Source organism: Micropterus salmoides, unplaced genomic scaffold (genome assembly GCF_014851395.1).
Source record: "Micropterus salmoides isolate LMB-PRFRI ecotype aquatic unplaced genomic scaffold, ASM1485139v1 Ms_hic_scaffold_22, whole genome shotgun sequence".
Lineage (NCBI taxonomy): Eukaryota > Metazoa > Chordata > Actinopteri > Centrarchiformes > Centrarchidae > Micropterus > Micropterus salmoides.
In genome coordinates this window covers 11084207-11106697 of record NW_024041373.1, presented here as the reverse complement: position 1 = coordinate 11106697, position 22491 = coordinate 11084207, and the positions used below count along the sequence as shown (strand labels likewise).

The following is a 22491-nucleotide window of genomic DNA, read 5'->3' as shown; positions in this document are numbered from 1 at the left end:
ATTTTATAATAAGTAATAAAATGTAATTTTTATTTGGCATATCTATCTACTGGTGAACAACAAGTCCGGTACCATAACTGCATGAATTCTGCAATTCACATCAAAATCCAAACGGCGGCTGGCTTGACAGCAGTCAAAAAGTAATCTAAATGCACCAGTTCAAACACAGCATTCTTGATATTACTAAGACGGCATTGATTTTCTTTGCTCCCGCTCTGTCTTCTCCACAGACTTTAAAACTCTCTCTCGTGCTTTCTAACAGTGGAAATTGCCAAGCTGTCACTCCAATCGAGACTGGCCCACCCACGAGATTTGAGCTCAACATTTTAAAAAGTTACTCCGCACAACTGAAGAATTACATCATATCAAGAAATGTATATAAGCCAAATATTAACTTCCTTTTGACATTTACCACCCCAGTTCAAACATAGTGCCCAGGTGACTTACTGCGCGCACACAGCCCCTCAGTGCAGTTTTTGCTCTCCATCATGCTGCCGCTGCAGTGCTTTCCTCCGTTCCTGGGTGGGGGGGCTTGACACTCGCGACTGCGCCAGTGTGTGCACTCTGTCCCACACGCGGACCACTTTGCCCACTCTGTCCAGCCTCCATCCACTGGAATGGAACAGCAGAGATGTGCTGTCATTTTACAGCTAAACGGCCAGGTACAGGGGAATTGGACATGTTATAATGGGACATGATACATATGGCTTGAAGTGCATCATTTTGCAATTTGCAAAATGCATGTTGTGGTTTGTCTTCAATTATTTTGGGGTTAGGGTGGTCTGACACACAGGGCAAAGCAATAAGTGGCAGAATGGTGTGTGACAGAGAATCAGATAACTCTATGTTCCTGATGTAGATGGCTATTCTGTCTTGATTGGATGAAGTTGTTTTTGAGCTGAAAACATTTGAAATGGTTGTATCTGAAGTAAAACTTCACGTGGAGGAACACAGCTGAAAACCAGCATCTGAAAAGTTTTAAAATTCATCCTGGTACATCCTGCAAAATATCCCATTTGGGAAATATCCTGATATATTCCAGTGTTGTGACTGTCGCCTGAAGATATTAAATAATACAAATGAGTATGTCGTCTTTACCTGGGCACAATGTGGTGCAGGTCACTCTCTGGAAGGGTGGGCCCTCACAGAAGGCTCCTCCATTCAGAGGGGCAGGATTGGTGCAGCTGCGTGTTCGGCGCTGCCAGCCCCGTCCGCACTGAGCATTGCACTCTGACCATTCGGTCCAAGAAGACCAACCTCCGCTCACTGACAAGACAGGCACATGGGCAAAGTGAGCAATTACTACGCTGATCAACTTTAACAGTAATTAGAATATAGACAACCAAAACATCCATGCAGCCCTGCTACTCCTCCTAGCATACACATTGATGAGTGGTAGTAAGCTTAAAGTTTAATCCAATGTAGAAACTGACCTTTTAATGATAGCGTAGTGTTTTTGATAAATTTTAAAATTAAATTTAAGCTTACTGAATATACGTATGTGATGCAATGTGTGTGAAGTGAAGCAAAGGAAAAATGTGTATGTGTGTTACCATAAACAATGAGAGTAGCTGTGCTGCTGCGTCTTTTGGCCACCACATTACGAGCTACACAGGTGTAGTTAGCGGTGTCTGAGAGTCTGGCCTGTTTGATGATCAGATCATGATCAATGGTGATCAGGAAGTTCGAGTCCTGCGATGGATCTATGACATCCTCATTCTTCAGCCAGTCCACCTGTAGTGAGGCAGGCACACACACGCACACACACGCACACACACACACACACACACACACACACACACACACAAATACACACCACTCAGAACTTTGTTGTACTGAAAGAAACCTTTGCCGTGATCACACCGCAATGAAATTAATTAAAAAGGAAAAAGTAACCATAGAACTTAATTCTTCTGGCAAATAACTCTTCACATAAATCATTGTACAAATCAGTGGGTGTGTATGCATAAACATGAGTCAGCACACCACACACAGACCCATTAGGTAAACAGAGTAAAGCTGCAGAGTATAAAGCTATCATGACATGCTTCGACGCTACATGTGGTATTGACTGTCAATATTTGATCTTTTTAGTTTGCTCAGGAAAATTATCATTTGTGGCTTCTGTTGGCCAAACCTTTATTTTCGACAACCACAAGCAATGCAGTTAAAATTTATCATTAAATCATTCTGAAATTCCTCTCTTGTAATCACATAACATGAGCTTTCACACTTTGAAGCTATGTGCTTTTCATGTCACGTAATAACATGTTATTTAGCCACTAAAAAGAACAATACAGCTTGTCAAAACATAAATATTTACTTGAGTAATAAAAATCTACATTTATGACTAATTTGTTTTCTTTTTTTAATATATTGTTGTCCTGCCATTTTATGGGAGAAATAAAAATGTTTGATATAGTGCTGTACAGTTAAAGCGGTGTTAAAGTATTAAAACATGACACAAAGTGGATTTAAACACTGCCCTTTTTGCTTTGTTGCTTAAATAACATATTACTGATCGTTATATGTTTTAGGGAGTTTTTTCTTGATGGTGCCACGTAACTGGATAGACTTAAATCTCTCAGACATCAGTGGCTCGCCCTTTTCTATGCACCCTTGTGTATTATGTTCATGGTGTTCTATAACTGATTACTTAGATCTTGGCTTTGCTATCTCGGCTTGAGATATAGAGTTATAAAAACATAAATGATCTTGAACTATTACCCTTCAGAAACAGAAACACAAATATAACTCTAAAGTGATGAGGAGGGAGAGATCTACCTCAGCAGCGGGCATGCCCTCCGGGGGGCGACACTGCAGCAGCACCTCCTGCTCAAGGCGCACCTCCCGCCCCAGTGGCTCCTGCTCAAAGTTCTTCCTCAGGTCTACAGGGGGCGACACAGATGAAGTCAGTCAGCAGTTACTGAAGGATTGCTCGCGACAGCAGCGACACCCTGTTTATCTTAGTGACACTGGCTGTCACACACACACAAACACACATACACGCGCACCAGGCAAAGCCCCCAAAAGCCTCTGTCACTGTGTCATGTTTTTTCACTTTATACCCCCATAAACATGCAGTGTCAATCACACTACGCCACACATTACCACGTGGGACTAAGATGGAGTGCTACAGCAAATTTATTTGCATATATACTTAAACTGACACTTTTGACAAGCAAAAAGTCAGAAACAGTTGCCCTTCTTCTGTCTCTCTTCCTTCCTTTCTCTCTCATTCTGTCTCTCGCTCTCACACAAAGTTGGTACTGACATGCAATGCGAACATAGGCACGGTTGCTCTTGGTGGTGCCCGCCGAGCTCCAGGCCACACACTGGCACCAGTAGTCCTCCAACCCAAACAGCTCCTCCACCTGGGTCCTTGACACCGAGATGTCCACCTCCCGCACCACCAGCCCTGTGCAGAGAGAGAGAGAGAAAGAGAGAGAGAGAGAGAGAGAGAGAGAGAGAGAGACAGAGAGAGACAGAGAGAGACAGAGAGAGACAGAGAGAGAGATTAGAGAGACATATTTTTCACAGTACATATAAATAATGCATTGGCTGCAGGCCAAATGCAGTTAACATGTTCATAAAATCCTGTGGGAGCTAATGGATTATGTAGTTGAAAATGATGTTTGTAATTGAGTGTGATGTTTATGTCCGTGAAATACAAGGTGACATTACTGTGTGTATGTGTGTGTGTGTGTTTGTGTAGTTTACAGGCACCTCTGCGTGTGTGTATGTAAGTATTACCTGTGATCTGGTCCAGGCTCTCTCTGGTGACATGATCGTTTTGATTGACCCATTCTCCGTTACATTTAAAGTAGATCTGGGTGGCCGGTGATGCCCGGCACCGTAGCTGGACCGGCCTGTTCTTTACGATGAAAGCATCCTCCGGTTCCAGCAGGAAGTCTGGGAGAGGTTCTGCCGGTGCTGACGGGAAGGAGTCAGGGAGAACCTCGGCCTCGCTGTAGTCGCTGCTCTCTGAAAAGACAGAATTGATCACTCGAATTAAAGTGTCTGCCTGCTGAAAGCATACTCAAGCAGTGCAGAGGGTCTCCATCAGTATTTGGATGGCTGCTCTGTGGCTGATACTGCATTCTGACCTCACTGTTGAGGAGGTAAGAAATAAGCAAAAGGACAAATTTATCCCTCTGGGATCAATAAGCTATATACCTGGAGGGAGTGTGTGTGACAGCTTGTCTTGTATGTCTCGATCCAGCTTTAGGGCATGTGTGAACGAGTCTGTCAGCAGTGTTTCACAACATACTTTAAGGCAAACCTGTTAGTGTATTTCAAGAAGACATTTAAGGTGCTGACAGTTTGCACTGTAAATTGAGGGGCGCAGTGACATTTTTGTCTCCTTGTACTGCCAGTAATCTGGTCAATGCAGGCGTCCTGCTCTTGTCTCTCTGGGAGAGTCCATGCCTCTCAGCTGGAGAGGAGAGCTGCTGACCTTCCACGGACAGGTCCTGTTGATCGCACATTATCCCCTGACATTTTCGATGTGACACATCCCTCTTGGCAATGCTGCCAAGAGCTTCTCCTGGCAGGAAGGACGCTGTATTTGTGACCTCTTCACTCTGACTTGTTACTCTTATAATGATGAGTAGATCCCAGGCAGTTTATAAATGCAGCAATATTATTGGCCACTATATTACTAGTTTTCACAGCAGTAGATATATGAAGGTATATGTACAGTAATGTGCTATTTACTACACTTTTTTTTTTTTTTTTTATGGTCAGCCTGTTTGCTGTACTGATTGTAAAATTTGTGATTTTGGTCCATAAAAATAATAAATAACACTTAAAAGACTTGACAGTTTCAAGAGTATTGTAATTATCTATAATAATATAATGACAAAAATTGTCAAACATCACATCACATTATGCTCCAGCTGTTAGTGCTGACATTGGACTCAAATATTCCGTGTCAGTCAGACATATCTGTTTACCAAACTGCAGGGAATGACTATGATGCAAGAGAAAAACCCTTGCCACAACTCTTGTGCCCATCAACTGGAATGTATCCTTGTGTGCTTGAGCAAAATACTGAAGCACAGACAGACTGGAGAGGACCTTGTGACACAACAACTTGCAAACAACAGGACTGAAGTAGCCTCTGCTATGAAGAATAACCTGAAGACAGTATTGCTATAATGTTCTGGCAGAAACCTGACAAATATAGCACACATATATCTGACAAACGTATGCATAGAGCACACATACACATATAGCAAATACACAACACAACAAATACACAATACTCAAATATACTTTGTTAAGGTATGTTTCAAAAGCCACCATAAGAAGTCGCCAGAAATGTTCTCTCTCTTTTTATTATATTGATATTACTATCCAACTCTTATCATCACTTTCTGACGTAATCCAGGTTTTTATAAATTGTTAATGTGTCTGACCGTCCAATAGAGAACTTTGTTCTGCTTACGAAAATGATCTAAATTCAATAAGCATTAAACGGAAGACTGGAGAGGAGTGCAGGGGATTGTCGGCTCCAGTCAGGAGATGCCAAAAAGGTATGGGCATATTCAGCCCGGTACACTTTCCTCCCTTTATGCACACACACACACACACACACACACACACACACACACACACACACACAAGCATAGCTCATGGGTTATTGTGCTTTTCTTACACAGCAGTCTCAAAGCACTGAAGTTTTAAAATCTCATTCTCTACATTCAGTGGATAAAACAAGAGGCATGAGGGCAATGGGACTTAAACCAGACAAATTTGCAGCGTTCAGTTTTCAAAATGTATCGAGCCCAAACTGATCAGTTATTCTACAACCAGGGAACAAGAGAATCTACTTAGAAAGATACCATCTCCTATTTTAGGAAAGTGAGCACTTCACCACCCCCACCCAACTGTTCCCCTTGACAGATTGTCTGAGACATTAGGGGAAAGCAAAGAGGAACAGAGCATGAAGGCAGTTGGAGAGAAAGTTGCAGCATGATTCAAACCAAGGCCAGCAGGGATTCACTGGATTCAAGAGGCTGTACCATCTTCAGGTATAGAGACCGAACCATCTCTTGACCCAAATCGTTTCCGCCATAAAAAGGCTGGCTAGGACAAAAGAGGCAGAAGCAGTGCTGCCCACAGCTCAGAGCCTGGCAGTGCTGTGGCCACAGGACAGGCACAGAGGGCAATAGCTGCCCCCGGCCCAACGACCATCCAGGATGGACCTGTCATCCTTAATCTGTCTCTGCCTCTCTTCACAGTGTCTGTACCGCAAAAACACATCCTTGCTCTTCCATGTGACTTTTTCTATAAAGACCTTCCGCCGCCTACATTTAATTCACTAACCCATGACCCCAAACTGAACCCTCACCGTTGCACGCTCACATATACAGTTTTTTTCAATTGCTAACCTGCATTGTTCAAAACCGAAGTCCCATTGTCAGAACTCTTTGAAACACAGTCAGCGAAACAGAAGTGTATGTGGACCAAACTGAGAATCATTTTTCATTGCTTTCACACAAAATGCATTCAATGACCACTTTCTCCAAAATCCGTGAACTCTTTTCCCATTACTACTTCACCACCTGCAAAACACTGTGTCCAAAACTGTTAAAAACACATTCAAAACAAAATGTTTGCAAATTTCCTGCTTGCTATAGCTGGACAGATATATATAGAAAATCTTTGCAGAACATTTACATCCATTTTATGTTTTAGAGAAATATGTGTAATGTTTTGAATGTGGTTTTACTATAAAACTGCAAGCTGAGTGTTAAACTAGAAATGTGCTTATATTTTAGCAGAATTGGTTCAAGGGGATGTTACATCAATTACAGACTGTGTTCATTGGGTCTCAGGTACCAGTGTTAACTATGTAAACAACTGAAAAAAAGTTTATTGTAGCACTGAAATGTCAGGAACTTCTTTTTTTTCACAAGTAAATTACTGAGTGCATTTCTGATTCATTCTTGTAACATATACTATAGTACAGTCAATAAAGTCAAAATATGATACAGGTTTCTTCCATTTTTTCTCAGTTGCTTTGGTACATTTGCAAAATGGCTAAACTTTTGATGACAATGATAGGCTGTACTTTTTCTGTATGGCATAGATCAATTTCAACAGTACAGAGTTATAATAAACCTTGCAAAAGATTGGACAGGATTCACAGTTACACTTTTACTGTATGCACTGTAATTTGTTTTGTATTGTGATGCAGAAAATAAAAAAACAAGACTATTTTACAGCACTGCATAGCACAACGGAAACAATTACAAAATAAGAAATGGAAACATGAAAAAAAAACCTTTAGGTTGATGTTCCTGTCTATTGGGCCACAGATTCTTATTCACAGCACAATAGATCAGAACTTCATCAATTTACTGTAGGACACATTTACAAAACAAGCCTAATAGACATATGTAGGAAAATGCAGATTATGACGTGTTCAACCATTTTGCATGTAGTGACTTACGCAATGAACTTATGTCTAGATGTTTTGGGGGTAAGACTTCTCAACAAAGAACCATTATACTGTAATACATTGTGATCAACATGACATACAGTAAGCAATTGATAATGTAGGAAACAGCAGACAAATGTACATAATAATTTGCATAAATGTGTAAAAGCATGTGCAATTTGCAGTTTCTCAAAAGACTGAGAAATTGCTTACATATGGTGTGCACAATGATGTGGAGGCTGAACAAATAGAATTTAAATTCTGATCTGAGAAATGTATCAAAGTGACTGAAAACAACTGTATTCTATAATGAAACACTGATTTATATGAAAATATCAGTCACATTTCAAGGATAAAAGTTCAATAAATGTACATAATGCTTCCGGTTGTTAGTGTTTTGTAGGTCAGTGTGTTATGAGTGACAATGTACACTTTCTGAGTGCGTATTGTTGGCAGTGTTTAGGCTGGCTGTTTGGTCGTTTCAGTTTTGACCACTACATCTTGGCAATTGAAAAAAACTGTAATATAAAAATATAAAAATAATGATTACTTTTTTGGAAAATAGAAATATTTTTTTCTTGCACTGAAAACAAACTTTACGTAATAAATGGTTTAGTACATTTAGACACAGTAACAAAGCAAACTGCACAAAAGCAACACTTGTCAAACACCAATCAAAATGACTAAATGATTAAATAATGCTTTCATGTTCTGACTCAGTTTAACTATTTTCATTGATCGAATCTGCTCTTTTTTTTTCAGACCTGCTGGCTCCTCCATCTCAACTGGCATTTTGGTTACACTTCTAAATTGCATTGTGATTTCTGTAATTAATTGTGTGGCCTTACTAAACTTAAATCTACAGTAGTTGTAACAACAGCCCAGTTTCTGTGAAGTGTAAAAGTCCACCTCTCCCATATTTGTGAGTTTTGATCTACAGAAGAGAGGCAGAACTTTTACAAAAGTTGAAAATCTCTGAGAGTTTTTATCATCTGCTTAGCAAAAAGAAATGAAGTTGGTTACCATATTCGAAGAAATTCCCCCAGAATGTGTGGATGGACAGAAACACTCTGGATAGACCTCTGTGGCCGCATAAAAACTTACAACTAAATCTTACGTCAGTGAATCATCCAAATTCTAATACTAGACCAGGACATTTTAAACATGCCGATGAACTAAAAATGACCATGCTACGGCGCGCTAAATGCTCTCACTGACAAGTACAATTATAGTAGTACAGAAGAACAATAACAAACACATAAACCAGCACACGTATTCACGCACACATACTCACACAAGGCACACTTGTTTGTGCTACCAGAGGTTACACCCTGGCAGGGATCCACACTTGATGTCACTCAATTAAGTATGTGCGATACGGCAAGTGGGTACACATACAGGTAAACACACATAAATATGTTTAATGAAAGCTAACACATCTCAAAGTGATGCTTAACCATAAACAGGAATCACATTCATCGCTGTGCCACTCTCACAATCCTCTCCTCCCTGTCTGTTTTCTCTCCGCAACTCGTGGTCTCCTCTTACTAAGCTGTCGCCTCCAGTCTTTCAGACTTTGAATTCACTGTCAATAACCAATTGTGTTGCCCCCCCCTCCACCCCTCACCCCCGCTCTTTCCCTTTGTCCGGCATTGATCGCTCGGTGTTCAAACATCGGCTGAAAAACACAGCCTGTCACTCTTCAGGCGTGATGTGATGAGAGGGGGCACGGAGAGAGAGGAAGAAAGGCAGCAGAGAGAGACAGTGGTTGAGACGGCGACAGAATGGGAGGAACAGTACTAGCATATTTGGATAAACCTCTCTCTCTGTGCACCGTGTGTGTGTTCTGGGGCCTGCAGAGAGGCACAGTTTAATTAAAACACTTTTGGATGAGAGAGGTAGGGAACAGACAGACAGACAGCTTCTTTCTCTCCCCCTGTCTCTGTCTCTGGGATAATGGAGCTGGGGGTTTAAAGTGGACCCTGTGTTTTTGGGCCAGCATACAAACATCCATCAGAGCTCAGCAGCCGGCAATTTGTGCGGAATGGAGGAACCTTCCAAGACAATAACTCCTCGCCGTGCAGCACAGCAAGTCTTTTATTACTCTAATGACAGACAGCAGACAGCTAGAAAGCAAACATAGGCTTCTGGGTATTCTTTTCTTGAGCACACAATCACAAGAACACACGCGCGTAGACCCAGAAGCTAGATGACAACCTACAGTACATTCTCACCCACTCTTTTTCATGTAGGCTAAACTCAAATTGTGTAACTAAAGGAGTTCCTTCCCTTGGTGACTGTGTGGCGGAGTGCAGCGCTTCAATACAGTGTTAACCAAGAGTCAGAGTGACAGTGGTGGAGCGGGGCTATAGTAGAAGGCAGGACTGTGCGGGAGAGCGATACAGGGAATCTGGACAGAGGCGACAAGATGGGAAGATAGGAAGGCTGGCCAAAGACAGGTGACGAGACACTAACAGACAAATGGAGAGGAAAGAGAGGATGGAGTACACACCCACGCGTATACACACACACACACACTGCTATTATAACTGGTGAGGAAAATGAATCACAGCAATGTCTGTCTTTGTCTCATCCTGAATGTCTGAAACTGTCTCTGTTGTTCTTTCTGCCCTCTGTCTTTCTCCACCCTCTCTTTTCTCTTGCCTCTCATTCTTTTTCTAACACACACACACACACACACACGCGCGCGGACGACTGTAATTTTCTTAGCCCCAGCGCCTCTAGCCAGAATGGAGTCTAAAACGTCTGTACTTTATCATTACCTTTACAGAGTTAGTCATTACTGTCCCCTCCAGTGCCCTCACTATTCCAACACTACACTCAGAAGTGGGGGGAAAAGAGAGTGAGAGAGAATAAAGCATAGGAAGGAGGATACTTTGAAGCAGTCAAACAACAGAAAGACGCTAAAAAAGACACAGGGCCAGGTTGTGTTTAGCAAGATGAGGAATATCTTTTCTTCCCCTTTTAGGCATCCTATGAGGTCAAAAACAAACAAAAAAACAATAGCACAGCATTCTACCACCACTTACACTTTACAGTTTTGTGTCTGACACGGGAGTGCTTTACTTCTGGCCCTCACCTGACTCCTGTCCTCTTTCCCTCGTGCCTGCTGGACTCACTTTGCGCAGCTCCAGTAGACTTCAAATGACATCCTACAGCCTTAAACACAAACACTGAGCTATAGCCCGCAGCTATGAAGCTCAACCAGTTTGCCGAACCCAATACTTACAAACAGCTGTGAGGACAGACAGGTAAATATGACAACACTGCTGGTGACAGAGGAAACAAGGCCAATAAATAGGGTGATGAGTGGCCATTATTTAACATTGACGGGCTGACCATATCAATCATCCTCACCCAATCTACCTCATTATCATCATTCTTATGAGGAAGCCCTAAGGTAGAGCCGCACATGCCACACACACACACACACACACACACACACACACACACACACACACACACACACACACCCAGAAGCAGGTCGAAAGAGACAGAGATGGATGGCGGGGGACAGTCTCTCCTTGCCTTCCTTAAAGGACAATTACATTGAGTGATTGATATTGAGACTGACCTCCACCTCATCAGCCTGAAAACAACTCGCTACATGAGGAGAGAGAAGAAACCAGAGAGGGGAAAAAAGATGTGGAGTGAAGAGGTGACGAGACATGACTTAAAAAAGCAAGTGTTGAGGTTTAAACAAAGTATTTGATGGAAAAGTCATTGAATGTGTGAGTGGGACGGTCTCTGTGTGTGTGTGTGTGTATGTGTGTGTGTGTGTGTGTGTGCGTGCATTGGCATCAGGCAGGGTATGAGGCAATGTGAGTGCATTTTGGAGAGACACAGCATCACTTCTCACATCAACAAAGCCAGAAGGGGTGTGTGGAGTCATGCAGTTCACCCATCTGACTGAAGACGCACACACACACGCTCGCACAAACACTTACAGTAGCAGCCCTTTTGAGCACCAACAGGGGGGAAAATTGGTGATCTTTTAATAGGAAATGTCGTTAATTCACTAGTGACTAACAGACACCGCCATTATTTTCATTTCATCATGGTAGCTGTGAGGCGACAGGAGGCAGGAAGCACAATTTGACGTCCTGCTAGGAGTGACACAGACGCATCTGTGTGTGCACTCATAATGCCTTCCACACGTTGGCCATGAAAGTTCTTGTTTGGATATTTTGATACTACCACCAAGATTTGCACCTGTGGCGGCTCCACATGGCTGTGCAGCCTATTTCTTTGTACTCACCACGGTGGCTCTCTAACTAACAGACTTCAACTCTCACACAGGCAGGCACACATTTTTTTCTCCCCTCTAACTACAACAATTTATGAGTTGTTTTTTTTTTCCAACAAGACCCATAAGTTGTAGATTGAAAACCAAATAACAGTCTGATATTTGAGAAACATACTTAACTGCCATTATGCCCAGAGTTAAATAAAAGAACAATATCAGTTTTGTCTTTGTGTGTCAAGTAGGCCTTCAGGTCGAAGATGTGTTAGCCTAGCTTAAAACAAACACTGGAAACAAGAGATAGCAGCTAGGCTAGCTACATCAAAAGAAAAAAACACTTTCAAACAAATTACACATTGTACATTGTGTAATTGACAGTTAGCTAAAACAGTTAAATCTTATTCTTGAAGAACCTATTTATCTAGATATCTCAAAAATCCTTCGTAGTGGAATTTTTACATTTCTTTTGCTATTTATTTAGCCCAGCAAGCGCACCTGCTAATGCTCTACAAGTTAATAAATAGTTTGTTTATCTGCGTAACTCCTTACGTAAAGCCATGTCATATTTTTACTTATATTTTTACTTTTGCACTTTTTGTTGTGTTTAAATATACAACATAAAAAATAAGAGCTTTCTGAGGTTTTTTTACACAGTCATACTTTTTTTCCAAGTATGACTGTGCTATGCTACCTGCTATCCACTATGCTAGGCTAATACATCCTAGTGTATCCATTTCTTACAAGCCATTACATGGTAGGCTAGAACATAGTCACATTATTTCAAATCCTTAAATACCCATGTGTATGTTTAGCTCAGTCAGTAGTACGAGCAGGACTCCTGTTGGAGTTGTATGATCGATCTCAACATTCAGTGGATTTTCTTTTCTCCCTTGTTAAACAAATTGATCATAAGGACACTTTTGCACATGCTCACAATAAAGTATGTGCGGCAGTGTATGCTTCCCAGCGTTTGATCCACATTCATAAACCTATGGACGCTTTTCATTTTCCTGAGGAAATTCAGGGGAATCCAATCAAACGTTTACTGACGGCTTTTTCAGAGGTATGTCAACCAAGTATGGTTCTCACACTTTTATTTTGGAGGCACATTCACTTAAGAGGAATTGATCATGTGAGTAACTGTTGCTGTGATGACTCAGATCTATTTCAACACCAGCCGCTATCAATTTGATGTGCCAGTTCTGCCCCATGGGCCGTCTATTGCCAACCACTGTCCTAGACAAACACATGTTGTAAATGTTGGAGTAGTTTCTCCCTTTGTTCCCGAACACTAAAAACTAAAATAAATTTAAAAAATGCTAGCCAAATATTGTCTACTGAAAATGACTAAAGAAGCATAATGTTTGTTACAGGAACTTATGAACTGCAACTTGTTGGAAGTTCATCGAAAAGTGGTAATGCCACACCTTTGATTGGTGAACATGTGAATAAGGATGCCAGCAAAGTGGCTATTCCTGTCAAGTGTGAATCCTCTTCTGTTTCATCAAGATACAGAGTGTGAGTGTGTAACTGATTGTGCAATCCTTGTGCAAGTGAGTAAAAAAAGAGCCAGAAAAAGGCAAGAAAGAGAGATAGAAAATGTGTGTGTGTGTGTGTGACAGAGGGAGAGAGAAAGAGGGAGGTGACAGGAGGCTGGAAAGCAGATTGGCAGAGGGGGAAGGCCGAGCGGGTGATGGAGATGCAGAGTGACAGAAATGCTTCGCTTGTCCATCTAGCATGTCCTGGTGTCAGGAGGAGAGTGTGCAAGCCTGAGGACATGGTAACACACATACACACACGTGTGCGCACACAGCAAATAAAGGCTTGTAAGACCTCATTTACGGCTCTGCTTGTAAATAAAGTGTTATCCCACACTCTTAGCAGCAAGGTGTGTTACCCTGCAACCCTCTAATTGTAAATAAAGTGCGACCTGCCCTTTTTGAAAAGATTCACCTTCTGTCTCTTTTTTTTTTGCCATAAGCCCTTGGTGTTATAATGACACTTAATCAGCCTGGTTGGAGGGTATGCCAGGGGTGAAACACACACTCGTAAACATGTTATCTAACTATATGGTTCCAGACCATATAGTTTCCAGTAAATAAGGCCAAATGACAGAGAGAGAGAGAGACAGTCAGCAGTGTTTTTTACTGATAACTGGGTGAATATTGCAGAATTTTGTGTCTGTGTCACATGGACCCACACTCCATTCAAAATGTGTGTGTGAGAGGAAGGGCGGGCATGTTTGTAACAGACCATGGATTATATTTACCCACTGTGTATGCAAGGGACAGCCTACTCTAAGTGAGATTCTGTGACTGTGTTTTTGAATGTGTGGGTGAGTGTGACTGAGAGAGTGGGAGCGCTAAGAGGATTTGCACTTGTGTTGTAGCTGTGAGCCCACTGCTGCTACTGGTGCATTTGAATAGGGGGGGGGGGCTACGTCGTGGTTGGAAGTGTGTTCTGTCACAGCTAGGGGGCGCCACCCCCCACAGAGCTCATTAATCATAGCCCATCAAAAAGTGGCCCTGTGCTGTTTGTGTGTGCCCCGACGACCACCTACTGCATGGGAACACAGGCGTACACAAGCAGCACTATCAATCACTATCAGAGGTGGAGAGGGAGAGGGCGAGAGAGGGGTGAGGAGACAGGGAGAGGGGGGGGGGGGAGGGAGAGAGAGGAGACAGAGTGGGTGAGACTATGTTGTATTCCTATTATCCTCTCGAAATTACAGACCAATGTCACAACTATTACTTCGAGGTCAAACTCATATGGTTTGAATGAGACTCTGCCCCTTCCTGGGTGTGTGTGTGTGTGTAGACATAACTGTATGTGTTGAGTGTAAGGCGCCACTGCTTGTCTGCTTCACCACTGCACAGCTCCTTGATGATAGTTGTGCAAATCTACCCAGAGTGGCTGGTTGCCATGGTGGGTATTCACATGGAGCCGGGTCCTCTAGAGGTTTGCAGTGTACACAGCCATTAACAATGGTGCACACACTGCAGCTATGCACACCCAAACACACACTCACATATTGTCTGTAGTCGGTCTCCCCATTGCTCTTTCTTTTGCCACCTCACTTCCTCCATTTGGAATTCTTGTAAAAAATCTGTCTCTCTCTGTCACTGATTGTCTCACTGTGACTGTGTGTGCTTGTTTTGTGTGCATGTACGTATAGTGAATAGGTGAGCAGTACAGTGGGATGAGTGTTTGGAAGCTGGGGCCGTTTAAATGGCAGTAATTACATGAGAAGATGAGCTGCATTCCTTCCTGAGGGCAGGCTGATTACAGGCCTCTCCTCTCTGGGCCCCTGTAATTACCCACTCTACCCTGCCCCCCTCCTCACCCCGTGCCTCACCCTCCATCCCACTGTACTTGCATCGGCTCTGCTCTGCCTCGGCAGGCAGGCGGCTTTACCCCCCTCCTCCTGTCCTCTGATCCACCTCTGTCCCAACTTCTGCAACACTCCACCTCCCCTTCCCCTCACCAGGTCACTCTTCTATCCTCTCTCATTGCTTCTTGAACTGATTGCTACTCTCTCTCACACACACACACACACACACACACACACACACACACACACACACACACACACACACACACACACACACAGGCTCACACTTACAGACCACTCAGAGGACAAATAGAAGATGTGGCATCATGCACATAGTGAAAACTGCTTTAATTTTGCCTACATTATGCAGGATTCTGCATTATGCATATAAACTGTTTATTTCACATCAAAAACCATACTAATCACTTGATTAGAACTAATACCACTACTTCAGGCATTCTTCTTTATTTATGTGTGTGCAAATGTGTGTAGGTGTCGGGGGTTGCTGTCAAATGCCATTCAATCCTGATGGCAACTCCTTGAGACAAGACCTGACAGCTGCTGCCTTACAGGTAAATCCCTGCTCACTCTCATCCCATTTTTTGTTTCCCTCACAAACACACACACACACTCACTCACAAAATAAGGGTGGGGTTGCGCACATGACCTCACACATAAACAAAACCAGTAAGTCCACTCAGGGATTTAGGTAAGACTGGAGACACACAGACAGTCAAATTACACGTCCTTCAGACAAACACCTCAACTGCTGCTCACCAACAGTCTGAGTCCCTGCTACTGTTTCATTTGTGTTCAAACACAAATTCAGCGTGGAACTTATTTACAGTTTGTCCATTAAAGCTCTCTGAATTTCAAGACGCTCCTTTGTTTTAAAAAAAAAGTTAGTTCTTCTTGGGGGTATTGTCATGTTGTACCATCACATGACACGTGTGTTGATGAACTGTGATTGTGAGAAGAGCCGTCAAAAGGCGTCATAACACACGTGTTTTTTATTATTTGATATGACAACTCGGCTCCCCGGTGACAGGAAGATAGCCGGGTCAAACTTCCTGTACAAATCAGATGAGACACAATGAGCAGGTAATAACGAAGAGAGAAAAGAGGAAAGTGTTGTTTTTTTTAAAGAGCTGGAGAGAGGGAGAACTAAAACATAACGCGGGGAGGACCGATGGATTAAAAATGAAAAGTCTTGATCTCTTCGAGCATTATGAAGACAGAGAGCAGGAGGAAGGGAGACAGAAATAGCGCTAGTTTGGGAAAGGACAAGAACATGGGAGAGATGGCAGGGTAAGTACAGCTAACCTAGCTAATGTAAGGTCATGATCGAGGGAGTAGGGGAGGATGGAGGAGGGAGGAAAGATGGAGATTAATGACAAGGCTGTAAGCTCTGCTGTAAGTTGGTAGCCCTGCTAGAAGGAAGGAAGGAAGGAAGGAGAGAGGATATGTGGATGGGAAGAGCAAGGGTGAAAGAGATAGAGAGAGACACAGAAACACTCCCTGGGTGCAGATCAAGTGCAACTCTTGATTGGTCCGAGTGTGTGTGTGTGTGTGTGTGTGAGTCTGTGTGCATACTGTGGGCATTGGCTATGGTTGCCACGATTGCCAGTGCTATTAGAGATGCCTGCTGCTGTAATGTGTTGTGACAGGGGCTGATTCTTGTGACTAACTGCTTTGGCAGGAGAGCTCCTCTGTCATGCTAATGAACAGATGAGGAGATGAGCCGGATTGACAGCGGATCGACAGACCACGTGCATGACTTATCATACACACTCTCACACACACACACACACACACACACACAGGCAGAAACAGAGGGTTAGGCAGTATATAGGAAAACATGAGCAGACCTCGCTGTCATAAATGTGACACACTGATGCAGACATCCACACTCACACACAGCTAGTTACCAAGTCAGTGTGACAGAGTTGACAACACATGGACAAACAAAGTGGGAGGAAATAAAAACACAAACATGTGCATGTACATACGCATGATCACACCACACACAAACACAGCGGGGTTGGCGTCACTCTGTTCCTTCATTGCGTCCCCTTGCATCAGAGAAATCCCTAGATATGCAGTACACAACAAGCAACATGCTGAAGGCCAGCCTCTGTGTGTTTGTGTGAGGGAGATATGGTTTGTGAGCTTTGTAAATTTGGCCCCCAAATATTGTGAAATGTACCATTCAATGCATGAATGATGAAAGCGCATCACTTTTCCAAAAACAGGCTACAAGCAAAAAATAAAAAATAAAAAAATGAAAATCTTCCTTGGATTGACGAAAAAATGTAATACTGACAATGATATAAAGTTGCTGGTTAACTGAATAAACACAGCTTGGATAACACTGTTAACAGGGACTCTTTAAAAACATGTTTGATTTTAATGAGATATAAAATAGAAATGAGAATGATAGAGATGGGAGTAGATAGCGAGGCGAGACAGAGAGGTAGACAAGGAACAGAAAAGATTAGAACACTAATAGGCAGAAAATCCATGTTGGAGGAGATAGATGACAAGAGGTGATCTGGCGATAGCAGAGGAGGACAAATGGAGAGGCAGAAAATAGAGGTGAGATTCAATCTCCTCGTCCTGCAGAATGTCGGGGTCTTGTAAGCAAAAGCAGTCCTGTGCAGAAGCTAATGGCTGTTTTATCCTTTTGATCTTTTTCCTTCACTCCCTTTACACCTCGCTTCATCATTCTCTCAAAATAAATTTCCCTCCGTGCCTCAACTCGGACACACTTCCTCAAATCAGGCCAAAGCAGAGAGAAGCGATTTCCATCCAAACCTCTTGTTTCAGTGAACCAAATCTGGATCTGCTCTGCATTTTTGTTATCCTATTTTGATTTTAAGTTCCTGTTCCTTACACGTTCAAAAATATTTAGCAATTTACATTCATTCATTCGTTTTGTTCATTTTGTTATTTTGGTACTTCTTGTATTTTTCAATCCAACAACAAGCAAGAAAAATAAAACTCTAAACCCAGAGGAAGTCTGACACTTCAGAAGGAAAATGTGCAGTTCTAGATAGGAAGGGAAAAGGGAAAAACACACCACACTATTTGACTGCCACGTAATCTCAGTGCAGCACCAAAACATAAAAGTAATATCAAAAGCACAAGCATCTCACAGACTATCATTTTAGGCCAGGCCAACTTATCTGGCAATCTCAGCTGCTAACAGATTGTGAAACAGTGAGAACTGATAATGCCGCATTGCACAAAGGGACTCGTAGCATCGCTGCAAAGTTATCTGCAACCTGGACAGCCTGTGTGCATCTCTGCTTTACTCTTCAAATGTAAATCTTGTTATGTTTTAGGTCAAAATATTGGTTTCTTTCTCCTGTGTGATGAGTCAGCATTCGCCCATCAATCATTTATGAGGCTTAGGTTCCCTGCCTTATGTCAAAGTTTTTCGCTGCTCTTTACTGCAGCTACAGGAATGTGTCCTTGACCTGAGGACAGGGTGGCGACTGGGCTGGAACAGAAAAGAGGACATCCCAGAGCCTCAGGCCGGGACCAGTATGACTGGACCGTCAGGAATGGCGGTGATGATGAGAGCATGACGAAAATCCCCTTGGCAAATATAAATAAAATAGGCTGCTGCGAATGAGAGAGAAAAACGTGTGTATAAGCTGAAGGGAGAGATGGATGGAAGGAGAGTGTCACCCGCCAGACGCCCAGGGCCAACACAGACTGTCGCTGACACTGAGTGGCCAGAGTGTGTGACACTGTGACAATAATGATGAGAGACTCGTCCCCGATCTCTCTCTGGCTTCTTCTTCTTCTCTTCCTCTCTCAGCCCTCTGTCACCCCCTGCAGCGGACTGGTGCTTTGATGCACACCCTGACCGCCTGTCCTCCTCTGGCCTGGGTCAAATCGTATCGGCAAGCAAAGTCTTGTGAACCTCCAAACCCCACTCATGTGGAACTCCTCAGAACTCAGACTAAATGCTAGCGTAGGACTTTATCAGTAAGTGCTGTTAATTTAAAAAAAAGAAGAATAAATTGGGGCAGCTTTTTGGGTTTGTGGTGTAGCAGAATTAAAATAACCAACATACATCACTTTGGACCAAAGTGGTGGATCAACCAACCGACAGACCAACCGGCATTATTGTCGTTTCAAAATGATCGGGACAAAGATGGCCTAAAGGTAGATCTGATTGTTGATCTGATTGATTTTGCAGTAATGCCACCTGCAGCTTGAAGTTGTGAATGTGTGTAGATGCTAGAGATGCTTTTTAAAACTGTACAAACCTGAAAATATAGATAAAAAGATGCTTCACTGTTGTTTTTCTCTTTCTGGTATTCCTATTTTCACATTGAATTCAAATGTGCTTAAAATAAAATGGATTGGCACGCTCAGAGGTATAATATTGTCCATTTTTTCATCTACTGGATGCATGCCAGTGGAGAGAGGGGGCACATGGCCGTGGCTCCAGTGGACAGCAGGGTGTTAGCTCTCTGTCCCAGATCATAATAGTCCTGGCCCACTGAACCTCTCACAAACACAGGGCAGCCAGGAGTCACGACTTTGCACCGACTTTCAGCAGCACTGTTTTGTATACACTGTAAATTTTTCTGACCTGTGCATTTGTGTATGTTTTCAGTGTGGTCCTTGGCGTGTGTGGCCCAGAAAGTCACTCACAATTCTCCTCCTCAATCTCTCCATCTTTCTCTTCGGCTTCACCCAGCCGAAGCCATGGCAGCAGTGCTGGTTAAGAGGTTTGTGTATCCCATTAGGATGATGAAGAGGCCTTTCATCAGTACACTCCCTCTGGCCAGGCGCTGACAGGAGCTTTACCTCGACAAGCCTCTCAAACACACCGCTCGACATGAGACAGCACCCAACGAAGAGGTCCGCAGGCGGTACACATACTCACTGACAAACTGCTTCGAACACACACACACGCACACACAAACGGATCTTAGCAGGGAAAAAAGGGAAGACTGGGACATTTTGTTACTAAATTTTCACTTTCAATCATATATCCATTTCTAACTTTAGCCAATAGAGTTGAGTGTATGAAGAGGGCAGACATGAGGAGGCTGGAGAGGAAGAAAAGTCTTGACTAATTCTGACTCTGATCTATATTTAATCAGTGCAGCACGAGGACTAATAGTGTAATGGCCGTGCAGGGCTCTGTCCAGATGGGCGAAGTAATTTTTCAGGAGGAAGAGAGTGTGAGGAAGAAGACAGAACGTGAGGGCAGAAGAGGAATAAAAGAGACAGGAATAGAGTGGAAGGAGACAAAGATGGAGAGAGTCCAAGTGCGAGAGGAAAAGAGGGAGTGAGAGAGACAGAGATTGATAAAGACAAAGCGGGAGAGAGAACGGGAGACAGAGATGCCACAGAGGCCAAGATGACCTGGATTCATAGGACCAGTATTGATTACCTGAGGATGAAAAGCCAAAAAAAGAGCTCTGCTTAGAGACTAGATAATTGACCTCACACGCAGAGACCTGGAAAGACAGAACTGGGTGAATGTAACAAACAAAATATACACACCCAGAATCTAGCTATTGAAGCTGCTTTGCCTTAAATCTGACAAGGTGGAAACAAGTCAGGAGCTTAATCCATTGCGATGGCGGTTAAAGCAGTCTGACGAATAAAAATGTATGACAGATAGGGACTGGAACTGTTTGTGTGTAGGCTGGATTCACACACAAACAGCACTGACTAGAGCACACATGCAGCATAAGGGAGACTCCATGATCTGATTAGATTATGTTCTGTGAGGGATTTACGGGGCAATCTATGGAATGTGCATAAAAGATGTATGGGGGTTTGAAACCACACACACATGCATACAGACAGCACTGAGGCCCATCTCCCCACTGGTTGTCTGGATTACTCTACCTCATGTAGATTAACTTTGCATAATCGCTTTGGAAAGCACCGACGCCACCCAAAGATGCGCCATCAGAGACGCACAGTACAATAAACTGAAATGCAGGTAGCTCATACACAAACTCCTGCCAAATGGTAGGCGGTCCTCAGCTCCACATAAGCATTCATGTGTTATTTAGGATATGTGGTCAACACTTCATTCTGCGGAGCCTTAGAGTAAAAGCACGTCATGCTTCTATTCATTTCAAAATCGGCAAAGACAATAGCTGCTGCTGAAATTATAAAATGTTTTGAGGGCAGAGGTTGTGGAGATGTAATTGTCTGTGAAGGTTCTCAGTCATCCAGGCTCATAGTTATCCAAAAAAGTCAAGGGCAACTGGAGTTGGTTTAAGACACTAGAAGACGTTTCGTCTCTCATCCAAGAGACTTCTTCAGTTCTGAAATGACTGGTAGGGAAACTCAGCTATTTAACATCCAATGGCCATCGTTGAACAGAGGAGCGGGTCTACACGACCACTTATCCCCCACTTAGAGGCTTTCCTTTCATCACTTCCCAGGAAACTGAACAAGCATTACCTCTTGGCCTCAGGCGAAGATGCCAACGATGGTTGTACAGACTTGGCCACCGGCGGTTCTAACTACCATGACGACTGTCGTTTCCACAGCCAGGAGCACTAACGAACCAGCGGTATCGATGATCCTGGCAAACAGTCCCACAGAGGTTTAATAGTTGAGTTCCCCTACCAGTCATTTCAGTGCTGAAGAAGTCTGTGAGAGATGAAACGTCTTCTAGTATCTTCAACCAAGTTCAGTTGCCCTTGACTTTAACCTTCTTTGGATCTCATGTAATTATGCAAGTAGTCAGTAAATCAAATCAACGACCCACACCAACTGCATTAAGTTAACTGAACAGTACATAAATAGCTTCTCACATTAAACATGCATTAAGTTTGCATTAACGTTTTGCTTTGTTCATTTAGGGGCAGTGGAAAGTGGTAAACACTGACATATTTCACCTTTTGAGTTGAGTTGTTGAAATTTTCAGCAGACTGTTGCTTATTTACAAATTTAGCATTTATGAACATTAGCATTGACTTGGAGTCACATTTCTGGCAACCTGTTGAATGTAAGTCACTCTCATTTCAGCTATTTTGCTAAAAACAGCATTTATAATTTTCATTTTCAGGCTACTGCTGTGGACATCTTTGTTGTGTACAGTTACCATGGCCACGGGTGTTATTCTCAGTTATCACCAGGTTAGTGGAAAAGGCACTGTTTTATTGTTCGCACACACAGCGTCCATGTCACTCTGCTCTGCAGTAATACAATAGACTGACTCCCCTCAGGAATCATTTAAAAAACTCTGGCTGTTTGAACATAGCTGCTCACTCTCTGTTGTTCCTGCTCACATATTGTTACCACAGCTACCTGTGCTCTCCACTGCAGAGTCATTCTCATTCAGAAGCTGGATTCCCTCACTTGTTCACTAAAATACTGTTCATTGAGAGGAGAAGCTAAACAGATGACATAGTGATAGCGAACATCTAGAGGACAATAACCCCTTGACACCTAAAT

At 42.9% G+C, this 22491-nt stretch overlaps 1 protein-coding gene across 1 annotated transcript in view; it reads right to left on the bottom strand.

Moving 5' to 3' along the window:
- unc5b (unc-5 netrin receptor B) overlaps positions 1-22491 on the bottom strand; it is a 51071-nt gene that overhangs the window by 12352 nt on the left and 16228 nt on the right. Inside the window, exons 2-7 of the mRNA XM_038737190.1 lie at positions 3754-3984; positions 3275-3418; positions 2785-2888; positions 1554-1734; positions 1099-1266; positions 448-612 (exon numbers count right to left, since the gene is read on the bottom strand). Of these exons, the coding sequence (XP_038593118.1) occupies positions 448-612; positions 1099-1266; positions 1554-1734; positions 2785-2888; positions 3275-3418; positions 3754-3984 (993 nt within the window). The remainder of the gene's footprint in view (positions 1-447; positions 613-1098; positions 1267-1553; positions 1735-2784; positions 2889-3274; positions 3419-3753; positions 3985-22491) is intronic.